General features: G+C 46.8%; 2 protein-coding genes across 3 annotated transcripts; both read left to right on the top strand.

Annotated features, from left to right (window-relative positions):
* The first annotated feature begins 487 nt into the window (after positions 1-487).
* On the top strand, positions 488-4,107 carry cdc37 (cell division cycle 37 homolog (S. cerevisiae)). 2 transcript variants are annotated; one of them, XM_011612840.2, is made up of 8 exons: positions 488-1,289; positions 2,097-2,393; positions 2,463-2,568; positions 2,700-2,815; positions 2,889-3,011; positions 3,094-3,276; positions 3,785-3,856; positions 3,921-4,107. In XM_011612840.2, the coding sequence occupies exons 1-8, from the start codon at positions 1,173-1,175 to the stop codon at positions 4,008-4,010; spliced, it is 1,104 nt and encodes a 367-aa protein (XP_011611142.2). In that variant the 5' UTR covers positions 488-1,172; the 3' UTR covers positions 4,011-4,107. The 2 variants fall into 2 exon arrangements, with proteins under 2 accessions (XP_011611142.2, XP_011611144.2); XM_011612842.2 differs by having other exon boundaries at positions 1,147-1,335.
* Positions 4,108-5,322: 1,215 nt separating this feature from the next.
* On the top strand, positions 5,323-12,837 carry LOC101075176 (cAMP-specific 3',5'-cyclic phosphodiesterase 4C-like). The gene is made up of 17 exons (XM_029850541.1): positions 5,323-5,584; positions 6,349-7,101; positions 7,793-7,927; positions 8,517-8,644; positions 8,722-8,898; positions 8,988-9,027; positions 9,199-9,269; positions 9,412-9,574; positions 9,645-9,738; positions 9,826-9,983; positions 10,065-10,163; positions 10,269-10,433; positions 10,591-10,690; positions 10,786-10,940; positions 11,063-11,185; positions 11,290-11,472; positions 11,555-12,837. Exons 2-17 carry the CDS (start codon positions 7,060-7,062, stop codon positions 12,473-12,475), a joined length of 2,754 nt encoding a protein of 917 aa, XP_029706401.1. The 5' UTR covers positions 5,323-5,584; positions 6,349-7,059; the 3' UTR covers positions 12,476-12,837.
* The last annotated feature ends 183 nt before the right edge of the window (positions 12,838-13,020 follow it).

Below are 13,020 nucleotides of genomic sequence, written 5' to 3' on the forward strand. Positions count from 1 at the left end.
GTGTATTTGTTGGTCTGTTTTACAATTTTGTATTCCAGTGAAGAGTTAGGTCACAGAGCGATGAAACACAAGCATTTACCAAAGTATACTTTGTGCTGTGAATGAATTAAAACTATTTGTCAATACACTATGATGGAGCTATGTGTGTAATAGTTATGGGGCCAGTTTCCAACACAGAGTTTTAGGGATTAAGTGCAAATGAAAATGTAACCACGAAAACAGTATGGCGACCTCAGGTGAGATGTCTACATTACTGTCTGCATTCCACATTTATCATATTCATATTGCTGTGACATCACTCATGTTGAATGTTTTCTGTCTTTAGGCTCGGTGGAAGAACTTTAAACCGGCTTTAAACAAGAAAAATAATTCAATAATCCCAGACAGCAAGGCACTCAATTTATTAGTCTTGAGTTTTATTTGTGGTTTGCTGTCTGGAATTATTGAACACCAGCAACCTCAGGATGATGACCATTTTGATTGTTCAGATGAGGACCTGAGCGTAAATAGAAAATGTACCAAAGAAAGTAAACAGATTACTTCCTTTAGTAAAGACAGTACACTGACTGTGTCAATCTTTGACACATATCCTCCATAGGATGAAAATGACTTTATTTGTTGTTTTTTCCAGGGGAAATTAATCTGAACAGGGCAAAAGAGCCTGCAGTTCACAGTGAGCGTGGACTTCTGCTTTAACATCCCTGAGAGAAGATAGTATAGATAAGTGTTTTTCTCATTTTTGCCATATTTGAATGCATCTCGTCTAGCTGAAGTGTTCCAATGTGAAAAGCGGCTACACATCCTCTAGGGTCATTCCCTGCTTCGGCCACATCTGCTTGACCCCGAGCTTCCAGCAGTGCTGCTTCAGGTAGTTGTGGAGCACAGCTCTTGTTACCTTGCAGCACCTTCTTGGCTCCCATGCTAAGTGTATTACGTAAATACTGGAATCAATCTTTCACACAACACAATGCGGAGATACTGTATTTATCATTTGATTACGCAGAGAACTACAAATCGCGCTTGATGATGACGTGTTTACTTCCGGGTGCGTCTGATGACAGCTGGGGGATTTCTCTAAACGGCTTCATCCACTAAGGGGATTTTGAAAACTCTTAACTGTCTTGATTATTGGAACTGTGTTGTTTCAGCTCTTCTCAACAGAAGACGAGAAGATGAGCGGCGCAGCGGGCATCGATTACAGCGTCTGGGATCACATATACGTGTCGGACGATGAAGACGTGACCAGCCCGTTCGTCGACACGTCGAGTTTGTTCAGAATGAGACACCGGGTCAGCACTGAAACTTGTATCCGTGAAGTCTGGAGTCCTGTACCCGGTTAGTTTAACCTTCTAGAGGCGACCCTATAGAAGTTCCAATCCCAGAGTCGCTACAGGAAGGTAGCCTGTTGGTGTTAAACTTGTCGCCCTAAACCACCAGGAATCTCCTTCATTTGTTCTTAACAGATTATATGGATGATTTTTATGACAGTATTACGAAAAGTAAAGGAAAGGTGGATTCGAAATCAAAGAAAATGAGAGAAGCCATTTCAACTGTAAAAATGTACCAAAACAAGCAAACACTGGCCTTTGGGAATAAGAATATGGTAATAAAGGGAACCCCTTTTGTGATAAGATTTGTGTAGAACGCGTGAGCAGGTGTTTAACCAAATTAAACAAAAGGTTTCATCCATTATCCTGTAGCATGAACTGAAACATTTAATCGATTGGCTGCTTTGGTTTACCTCAGTTTGTGCGGCTCTGGTTCTGTGTAATGAGCTTAGTTGCTGATGTTTAGCTGTTACGTGACCAGTAAAGTGAAGGTCCCATCCTGACCTGTAGTGTCCTGGGCTTTCCTGCTATATTTTCATCAATATTTCATCATATATATAGACATGTAGATGAGTGTGCTAACGTACAGCTGTCTAAGTGGGTGTACTTTTGTCAAATGACATAATGTCAGCCTACTGCTAAGTGATCTTTCTTTGCTTTAACAGTTTTTCCTCTACATTGTCGTAGTTTTCTTCACCATATGCGGTGTCTGGCATTTAATTTTATGTTTAAACTATTGCGCTTGTCCTCGTTGACCCAAAATAACAGGCCCGGTTGGAGAGAATGGCTGAGTTTCAGCAGAGAGGAGACGACTTGGAGAACAACTTTGCAGAGTGCAAAAGGAGGCTGGAGGAGGCTGAGAGACACCTGAAGCAGCTGGAAGCAAGACGGAGTGATGGAAAGGAGGATGAGGAGCGAGATACTGAGCTGAAGAAGGTCCAGGCTGTGGTGGAGAAGCTGAAGGAAGATCAAAAGTCTTTTGGGAGATTGGTCAGAGAATACAGGCAAGAAGAGAAGACACTGCCCTGGAATGTTGATACGCTCAGCAAAGAAGGATTCAGCAAGGCAAGGCCGCGGTGGTGACCTGCATGTGAGGGTGGGGCAGGACTTCATACTGGTTATCTTTCATTCCAGAGTGTGCTCAACATCACGACTGTTGCAGATGAGGAAACCGAGGAGCAAAAGGTGGAGAAGCACAAGACCTTTGTGGAGAAACACACAAAAGAAATCAAACACTTTGGTAGGCTTTTACACTGTTGTGCCAGTTTATTCTAAAAATCACCAGTTAAATCAGACTGAAGACTGAAGATGCATCTCAGTTGCTAGTCTTTGAGTTACCAGAACTGGCTGATGTGCTTGTGCGTGCACCAGGTATGCTGCACCGCTGGGACGACAGTCAGAAGTATCTCTCAGACAACCCGCATCTGGTGTGTGAGGAGACGGCCAACTGTCTCGTTGTCGTTTGCATCGACTTTGAGATAGATGAGGTGAATGTCTAGGTGAACAAATCACGCGCCTTTCGTGATATACAGCTTTGAAAAAAGCACCATGCATTTGCAGAAACACGCGCTGATGGAGCAGGTTGCCCACCAGGCCATCGTCATGAAATTCATCCTGGATCTGGCTGAGACGCTGAAGGTGGACCCGAGAGGCTGCTTCAGACAGTTCTTCTCAAAGATCAAGGTCGGCGACAGCGTGATCCTCCCATTCTGATAAGCCTTTGGGTAGAGATCACAAGGTAACGCGGTTTTACTGTCCACCTCAGACTGCAGACCAGCCCTACCAGGACGCCTTCAACCGAGAGTTGGAGTCGCTGAAGGATCGGGTGCGTGGCTGTGCACGGATCCGAATGGAGAGCGCCATGAAAGAGCTAGAGGAAGAAGAGAGGCAGGAGAGACTGGGTCCAGGGGGTTTAGACCCTGTGGAGGTCTACCAATCTCTTCCAAAGGTGTGTGCACACGTGGGCTGGTTTTGGAGGTTTTAGAGAGAGCTTCAGTCCGCAGTTGCAGGTCTGTGACGACGTGAGGGGGTTGCGGCATGTTGTCAAGCGTTGTTTAGCAGCTTAATCAGGAAATTGTGGACTGTACAATCACAATCAAGTTACTGTACAAGCAGAGTCTGAGATCATCCACGTGAAAGAAACGGGAAAGGAAAGGAAGTGGTTTATATTTCCACCGTGTGGCGTGTGGGAGGCCACAGATGACTGTGACACTGTGGTGTTTATAGTCATGTCTGGTCACAATAGTGAGGATCAAGTCTAAGATATTGTGCAAAGACCTCAGTGTAACGAGGTAATGCAGCCTTCCACCGTGTCCTGTGATTAGAGACGGGCGTAGGAGCATCTCCTCTCTTCAAACATTAAATCAATAAACATTTTGTTATCATCAGTACTCCTCCTGTTCACGTGGGTTCAGCTTGGCTGCTTTAGTTGACCACTTATGTAAATTGTTTCACAGGAAATGCAGAAAAGCTTTGACGATAAGAACATTGAGATGCTGCAGGAGGTCATGAACAGACTGTCTCCTGAGGTGAGCTTGTATAGCTGTTGACAATGATCCTGGCACAAAGTGACATCTATTTATGTGTTCACAGGAAGCAAAGTACCACCTGAGGAGGTGCATCGACTCCGGACTATGGGTGCCTGAATCAGATGAAGAAACAAATGGAGAAGAAGATTATTAATGTGGGGAAGACCTTAACTAATATCAAAATAAGCATATGAATTTTTGTTAGTTTTACTTCAATTCTTGCAACAAATTAAATCATGTGTGACCTTTAAGTGTGTCTGTATCAGTTCGGCCAGTAGCAAACAACAAAAATGTTTCATTAAACCAACTGATCTTCCTCGTTTGGCTCGATTCGACAGCGAAACCCAGTGGTTGGAAATCTGAACTACACCGGCGAAACCTGCATCGGTCATCTGGTGAATCATTCTCAACTAGTCTCTCAATAATTAACATAAACCTTTTTATATTTGAACTTTCAGGCATTTTGAATATGGGGTGACAGGTATTAGAGGTACAAAAATAGGAACCGAGCTGACAGAATGTGCTCAATATAACCACAACACCACGGTTACCTACTATACATTTGACCTGAAATGCACGTATTCGAATTTTTCCATAAAAAAACCCCCCAAATAAACACAACCTTTCTTAAGAGTTGCTGGGACAGATCCAGAAATTATCTTTTTTTTTTTTTTTTAAGTTGACACATTTAAACTGTGACGGTCAATTTCAGACCCTTTGGGATTCCCGCTGATCCCTGACATGAATCATTAAGGTAAAATGTGGGTATATTAACGATTTCTGTTAAAAAAAAAAAAAGAAAAAAAAATCATTTCCAATTCATCTCAATGTGCTGAAATTTGACTCGCACATAATTAATCGGTCAGACTCTCATAATCAATCGGTGGGTTTGATTTAGTGGCCTGTTGAGGGTTTTTGAGGCGAAGCTCTTTTATTCAGTCAATTTTGTAAACAGGAAACAATCAGCGCGGCCCCAGGCAGGAATCAAACATTCCAACAGCTCTCCTCTTGATGTTGATGGAAATCCTGCGTCTAGTTTTTATAAATTATTTTTTAAACTGCTTATTCTAGTAGCAATAAAAAAGTCATTTTCCCCCGACACGTGTAGACATTTATCTTTCAAATGCAACATGAAGAGAATTTGGTTGGATGTAATAAATGTCCTTGAATGCCATGAAAAAGGGCAACAGAGGAAAGTGAGTAAAGGCTACCGTGAATCCATTGCCCCCTCTATTTATGAGTGTTGCAACAAAGCTGCTGCGTGTGTAGGTATGCACAAAAGAGAGAAACGACCCCTGACTTTGGAAGCAGGGAATCGGCGTGTGTCTGATGAGGGGTTGAGAGCTGGGATGCAGAGCTGGAGCCTATGCAGAGAGGAGGTGCGGAGGCTGCTGTAAGGGATTAATGGGCACGGCGTGTCTGCTCGGGAGGAGGGAGGGATAGGTGGGGAGATGGGTTTCTCCGTGGAGGATGTGGCGGTGCTGCTGGTGGGGGGTTGGCTGGGGGAGACCACTGTGGCGGGGGAGATGAGAGACCGGGAGGGAGAGAAGCTGCTGAAGCCGCGGATGTTCACGGAGATGCCAAGTGTGGTCGTTTCTTCCCCTCCTTTTCCTCAGGCTGCGGCGACACGCTGATCGTCTGCAGAGAGACAGAAGGAGAAAGGAAAGGAGCCGAGCGGAGGCAGGACCAGGCCCAGCCCATCTTCCCCCTGATCTTGAAGCGATCAAGGTGAGTGTTTTTATTCCTACCCGCAGCGGGCTGACAATGAGCGTCTGCGTAAGTGTCTGTCACTCACCTCCTGCTGGGAAGCATGATGGCAGGGCTGTCCCCATGCATGCTTTGCCCCACACTGTCTGTGCTTGCGCGCGCGTGTTTTTACGCATTTGGATGTTTTGTAACATAAGAGCAGGCTGGTGTTTGAGCTGCATGTTGATGCCTTGCTGCTGGGATTTTATACATGTGCGAGGCAGTGGCCATGATGTGCACGTGCCGAAACGCTCATACGTGTGGGTGCGTGTATATATGTCACTGTGTCACTGTGCATTTGTTTACCCCCCCCCCCCCTCGCCCCCCAGATGCTTTTGGACTCCCGTGCCTATGCAGAGTGTGTGCGTTCTGATGACTGGTGTGTTTATCGGTCCGGTCCCAAACACACTGATATGCAGAATCTGTCCTGTCCGATGGAATTAGGTCATCTCGGACCGCTCTGAGTAATTATATAACGCCGGAGAGCTTCGCTGCAGCTGGATCCACGCTGAAGGTTCTGCTCCTCCAATCCCGAATTATGTAGTTTGAGCAGAAGGAGGGACTATGTGTGTTTTCTTCGGCATGCATGAGGTTTTGCACTTTATAAACAGCAAATATCTCCCAGAATGGTCGTATTAGAGACACAGGTCACCTTTTCTGAGACTTATTGAATAAACGCAACGTTCTGGAACAGGGCGGAGGACATGGTTTTGTCCGCTCTAACTGTTTGCTCTGTTCTTTCACAGGGCTCCGTAGAGACCCCCACTGGGATGGATTTGAACATGGATTCTGTCAAGTCAGACGTGGAATTTTGATGTCTGGATTTATTGCCTCTCCCTATGCAGAATCCAGACAGGAAGAAGCTGAGAAGACATTTCTGGATTCCTGATTAATGGAACAATTCATTCATGTGGGACCAGGTTTCCAAGTTGGAAATGTCATGCGAACAATACTCCAAGCTGGATAAATACTTAAGACAGCTTGGGAAGAGGTTTTTCTCAAAGCTGACAACATGAACACCGGCCGATCTATCCCACTGGCTCTTTCAGGCCAAACAGGACGACATGTAGCCGCGTTCCTTTCTTTCCCCGCAATTTGTCGTTTACAGGAAAATGGAGTAATCGTTTAAAGGATTTCTATCACATTTCAGTTTGAGAACAACCAGCGATCAACGCAAAGGTGATCCGCGTCAGGCTGGACCTGGAGCCGTGGAAGGTCGCGCGGACGCACCTTCGGCGCTCGCTCGGGTTGGACACACACCTTCAGCCACCTGAAGACTGAGCTGGAGCGAGCTGGTTGGCTGGCTGAGTCAGCTCCGATGGGGGCCGGTTGTGACCCGGTCTGACCCCGGTTTGACCTTGTGGTGACCTTTGACCTCTCCTGTCCTGGCTCTCCACCTGCTCTGCTGCCTGGGTTCGGGAGCGCTCCGCCCTGGGGCCCAGAACGAGCCGATCAGAATGAAGAAGAGCCGCAGCGTGTTGTCTGTGACCGGAGAAGAGGTGAGAATGGGAGCGTCGACAAACGGGGCTACGTGCCCGGTTTGAGAAGAGGTTTACGCCTCAAAGTAAGAAACCAGAGCTGACCTTCACTGTCTGTGTTTGAGTTATGATGTCATACAAAGCCCGCCACTTCTATCCAAAGTTCCTTTTGTTCTTCTCAAACCCCCGGAGGTCAGACTGGACGTTCTGTCTCCTGCAGCCTCCACTCACAGTCACCATCCTCGATGCAAACGAGCCGCCGTTCATGTGAACGGGCTAATTTCACGTAACGGTAACATCGTGGTTGAAGGACACGACGGCGTGCATTATTCATGAACCCGTTCAGCAGGTGTCCACGCGCTCATGCAGGGACGCCGACAACCTTCCACATCTGGGTCTGGACAGCATCAAACACAGCATGGAAACAACATAGCACTGTTGCCTAGCAACTGCTACCATTCCCCTAGTGTTTTGTTGCTACGGTACTGCAGTGCAGATCAGCCTCTCAGAGCTGTCTACGGAGGCCTTCTCCCAGACACACACATGCACGTAACTGAGCAAATGCGCACTCACGTAAATTCTAACGTATATTTGCACAGTTTGATTCTTTTAGAAATCATATTAGATATGTGGCTAAATATTGCCTATTGTGGCTTTATATAACATGTGACATGTCTCCCTGTCCTCACTTGCTCCCCCCCGGATCTCACAGGGCAACGACACAGATCTAACAGGTGCCGGAGAGAAGGCGGAGTCATCTCGCTACAGCCGATCTTACACGTCTGGAGCCACGCTGGGGGCCGACCTTCGTCGAGGGAGGAGCCGCAGACTCTCGTCAAGTCTCCAGGTGATTAAAGAACTGGCTCGTTAAACGATTCCGCTCTCTAGGGTGGATCATAATCTTCCTAATGTGAATACAGTTTAGAGATGCACAAAGTGACTGGTCTGATTATGGGAGATTTGTAAGTTATAACTGGTAACCATTTGGAATGCACCTGTTTTTATTTGGTAGCTGTAGAAAAGAATTTCAAGTCTCTTTTTGAACATCTTTTTTTTGCCCTTTATCAGGATGTTTGTGACAGTGATAAAGGTCATTCAGCATCTTTTTCTGTGACCAACAAGGAAATAAAGGTCTCAAGGCACCCTGTCCTTAACTCCTCACAGAGGCTCCAGACACATGTGAATCAACATTAAATGCTGGGTGCAGCTAGCTGATTAGCATCCTAAATGCAAGTCTATTGTGTTCTCTATGTTGTAAATATCACCATATACCTTTGCCAATAACTAAATTGATTTCTTCCCTGACTGAACAGTATTTATACATGCTGAATTAGATACTAAAATGTTCCCTATTACATAAATATATTGAAAATGATGCAATTTAGTTCACCTAATGATAAAGAGGAATCTACCCTCCCTTTCTTATTATTCTACAGGTCCCCTGTTGGCTCCGCCCCCGTGACCGTACCCGTTCACCTGAGATTCTGAACAATGTGTCACGACCGACAACGCTTCCCCTCCGCATCCCGCCACGCATTTCCATCACACAAGCAGACACTGACAGGTTCACACAGTTTAACCTCACCAGTTGTCCCCCCTCAGCGTCCTCTCAGACCTTCTGTCCCTTCTGTCACGCTGCAGTTACGAAGCAGAAAATGGCGTCTCACCGGGTCACACCCCACTGGGGTCGCAGAGTCCCGGCCTCACCCTGCACACCTCCCTCCAGGGCCAGAGAAGAGAGTCCTTCCTGTACCGCTCCGACTCGGACTACGACATGTCCCCCAAGACTGTCTCGCGTAACTCCCTCGCCAGTGAAGGGTGAGGAAAAAAGGGAAAAAAATCAATGTCAAATGTCAGTGAATGGAAGGATTTTTTTTGAATGATTTCTCCTCCCGCCTGTCTCTCAGACACACAGCAGAGGACTTCATTGTCACACCTTTTGCTCAAGTAAGTTCAGTTTATTAATAAACTCTGTCCCTCATGTAGATTTTTCACTTTACTGACCTGTCGAGCAGGATTATTGGTTACTCCTCCTAAGGAGCAGGTTGTCCCTGCACCACAGCAGCTCCTTGAGTGGTCAGAGATTACTATAAAGCTGTGACAATGTCTTGATTTTAGGTGCTGGCCAGTCTGCGATCAGTGAGGAGCAACTTCACCATCCTGGCCAACGTGTCCACGCCAACTGTCAAGTTAGTGTCTCTCAAATGTCCTCAAGTATGTGCAAATCCTGACAGTGTTGTGACTTCTGTGAAAGAACCCCTGCACCATCTGCCACAGGATACCCGTTATCTGTTAGCAGGCTGCTAACAGATGGTATCTGACTGATTTCAGGAGGTCCCCCATGACCGGCGTGTGCGTCAGTCCCAGGGCGACGCTGTCAGACCAGCAATACCAGCAGCTCGCACTGGACACGCTGGAGGAGCTGGACTGGTGTTTAGACCAGCTGGAAACCATCCAGACGCACCGCTCCGTCAGCGAAATGGCCTCCAACAAGGTGCCTGTTTGCCTGTTTATTTTGGTTTTGGAGCATTTCTGCTTGAATTTTTGCTGTTTTTTGCTCCCAGTTTAAGAGAATGCTGAACAGAGAGCTGTCCCACCTGTCAGAGATGAGTCGCTCTGGCAACCAGGTGTCCGAATACATCTCCAGCACTTTCTTGGGTGAGGCAGACCAGAACGTAGAGTGTTTCCATATGTGACATTTGTCAACTTTGCTGCGAGAATAAATGTGTTTCTTCCATCTTGCAGACAAGCAGAACGAGGTAGAGATCCCGTCCCCCACCCTGAAAGATAAATCCATGAGCCACATCAGTGGGGTAAGGAAACTGTCCCACAGCTCCAGCCTCTCCAGCACCTCCATGCCACGCTTCGGTGTCAACACGGACCATGAGGACGAGCTCGCCAAGGTCTGCCCGCTCCTCTTTTTTTTCTCTAATGTAAGTTTCCTTATTGGTGCAGGAATATATATGTTTGTTATCTCTGACAAGGAATTGGAAGATCTGGACAAGTGGAGCTTTAATATCTTTAAAGTAGCAGAATTCTCCAACAACAGACCTCTCAGCTGCATCATGTACGCCATCTTCCAGGTAAAAAATATCAAAAAACGTCCATATTTTTTATCTCAAGTTCTCGTCTGAAGGGCTTTCCTGGGGGACTGTCTTTAAATTGTGGCTACTGCGCTGCGTTCTCAGGAGCGGGAGTTACTGAAGACGTTTCGCATCCCAGTCGACACCTTTGTCACTTATGTGATGACCCTGGAGGACCATTACCATAGCAACGTAGCGTACCACAACAGCCTCCATGCTGCAGATGTCACCCAGTCCACACACGTCCTCCTCTCCACACCTGCTCTTGATGTATGTCCTGTCTCTCTCTCTCTCTCTCTCTCTCTCTCTCTCTCTCTCTCTCTCACACACACACACACATACACACACCCCCCCACATTATAGGATGAATAAAACATAACTGCCGTTTTGAGCCCATTAAGGTTTATGTTCCTTGTTCTCCTTTCAGGCAGTTTTTACTGATCTGGAGGTCCTGGCTGCTCTGTTCGCTGCAGCCATCCATGATGTAGATCATCCCGGAGTTTCTAATCAGTTCCTCATCAATACCAGTAAGAGGAAACCCACCTACACATTCGTACTATTTTCGTGGACTCTCATTGGTCTAGCGCCTCCCCTGCTGCCTCTCTCTTCCGTCCACTCTCAGACTCAGAGCTGGCCCTCATGTACAACGATGAGTCCGTTCTGGAGAACCACCACCTCGCGGTTGGCTTCAAGCTCTTGCACCAGGAAAACTGTGACATCTTCCAGAACCTCACCAAGCGTCAGCGCCAAAGCCTTCGCAAGCTCGTCATCGACATAGTGAGCTAAACCTCCCCACGGCGAAAGCAGAATTTGTATTATTTTAGGAAGTAAAACTTGGTTTGAAACTACCTCAGTGATGCAGTAAGGCACATAAAAGGAGCTTTTGTGTGGTTTCTCAGGTTTTGGCCACAGATATGTCCAAACACATGACCCTGCTGGCGGATTTGAAGACCATGGTGGAGACCAAGAAGGTGACCAGCTCTGGCGTGCTGCTCTTGGATCACTACACAGAACGGATACAGGTGTCTCACTGCACTCATCCTGGGTTCACAGAAAGATTTGAGGACATTTACGTGTTTATTTTTACGCATTTCTACATTCCATGGACTTACGTTTGGTGTTTTAGGTGCTGAGGAACATGGTGCACTGTGCAGACCTGAGCAACCCCACCAAGACGCTACAGTTATACAGGCAGTGGACAGAGAGGATCATGGAGGAATTCTTTCGACAAGGGGACAAAGAGCGAGAGCGAGGGATGGAGATTAGCGCCATGTGTGACAAACACACTGCATCAGTGGAGAAGAGCCAGGTCACTATTTCCTCCACTTTTAAACCGACAGTTTTCATACTGATTCAATGACATCTGACCTCTTTTATGTTCTTTTTCCCAGGTGGGTTTCATCGACTACATTGTCCATCCACTGTGGGAAACATGGGCCGATTTGGTTCACCCAGATGCCCAAGAGCTACTGGACACACTAGAGGAGAACCGGAACTGGTATCTGAACATCATACCCCAGTCTCCTTCGCCTCCTCCAGACAGACACCTGCAGCATGACCGCTTCCAGTTTGAACTCACACTGGAGGACCTGGAACACAACAACCACAACCACATCCACATGAGCAGTGGTCGGAGGGCCATCTGCGCCAGCCAGGTGGAGCCCACAGCTGAGGAACAGAACCATGTTGAATCTGGGGAAGAGGATGAGGAGAACCACAACAGTGAGCAAAATGGGCTCCAAGAAGAACAGGAAGAAGAGAGAGAGGTGGAAGAGGAAGGGAAAGAGGAAGGGGAGGACCACGAAGAAGAACCGGGAGCAGAGGGGAATGAGGATGCCAAAGATGAGGAGGATGATGAAAAAACTGAGGAAGAGCAACAAGAGGAAGAGGGTGATCCCCATGAAGAGGATTTGGAAAAAGATGAAGAAAGTGAGGAACATTTGGAAAAGGTTGCTGGTGAAGAAGAAATGCAAAATGGGGAGTCAGAAGTCGAGGAAAATGTAGAACAAGGTGAAGAAGAGGAAGATTGTGAGAAAGAAGAGGGAGCAGAGATGGAGGAGAAAGAAGAAGGGGAAGAAGTGGAGGAGAAAGAGGAGGAGAACGATCATGATGAGGTGGAAGGTGATGAAGTAGAGGAGAACATTCAGGATGAGGAGCCTGAAACAGCAGATACTGTTGATGAAGGAGAACCAGAGGGTGCGGATGAGGAAAACAAACAGGAGGAAGAAGTGGAAGAGGCGCAACCTGAGGATGAAACAGAACAGGAAGAAGAGAAAGGGGAGGAAGAAGAGGAGGAGGAAGAGGAAAGCTAGTTGTGTTTGACGATTTGAGGAATCATTAAATAGACACAAAGACGAGGAGCCAGAAAAGCTCCAGCAGGTGGCAGCAGAAGGCAAAGAGCAGAAGCTCCACGATGTCTTAAATCCAACCTGCTCTGAGGACACGCAGGCCAGACCATCACCTGACCGCCGGCTGTCACTGTCTGTACGTCATCACTGCCGTAGGAAAACAAAACTGAGGCGTAAAAAACTTTTGCCGACCTTTTGTAGCTCCTCAACGTACCTACGAATAAATGCAACCCATCATCTTGTCTGTGTGGCGTTTATGGAGAAGGCGCCGCCGCATCGAACAGTAACTGTTAGAAGAATGTCAGATTCCTGTTTGTCAGTGATGAGAAAAAAAGCAAAAAAAAGTCTGGAAAGTGTATTCTGTTGTCTTATATTTCCTAAGGACAAAAACGTCCACTTGTGGTCAGGATGCAAGTGTAGCCTCCCTTACTAACCTTCCACATGCTGGAGCAAAAATCCGGAACGTTTCCATGGAAACATTTGCAGTCAGATCACTGACCTGGTGTTAC

This window comes from Takifugu rubripes, chromosome 17 (genome assembly GCF_901000725.2).
Source record: "Takifugu rubripes chromosome 17, fTakRub1.2, whole genome shotgun sequence".
Taxonomy (NCBI): Eukaryota; Metazoa; Chordata; class Actinopteri; order Tetraodontiformes; family Tetraodontidae; genus Takifugu; species Takifugu rubripes.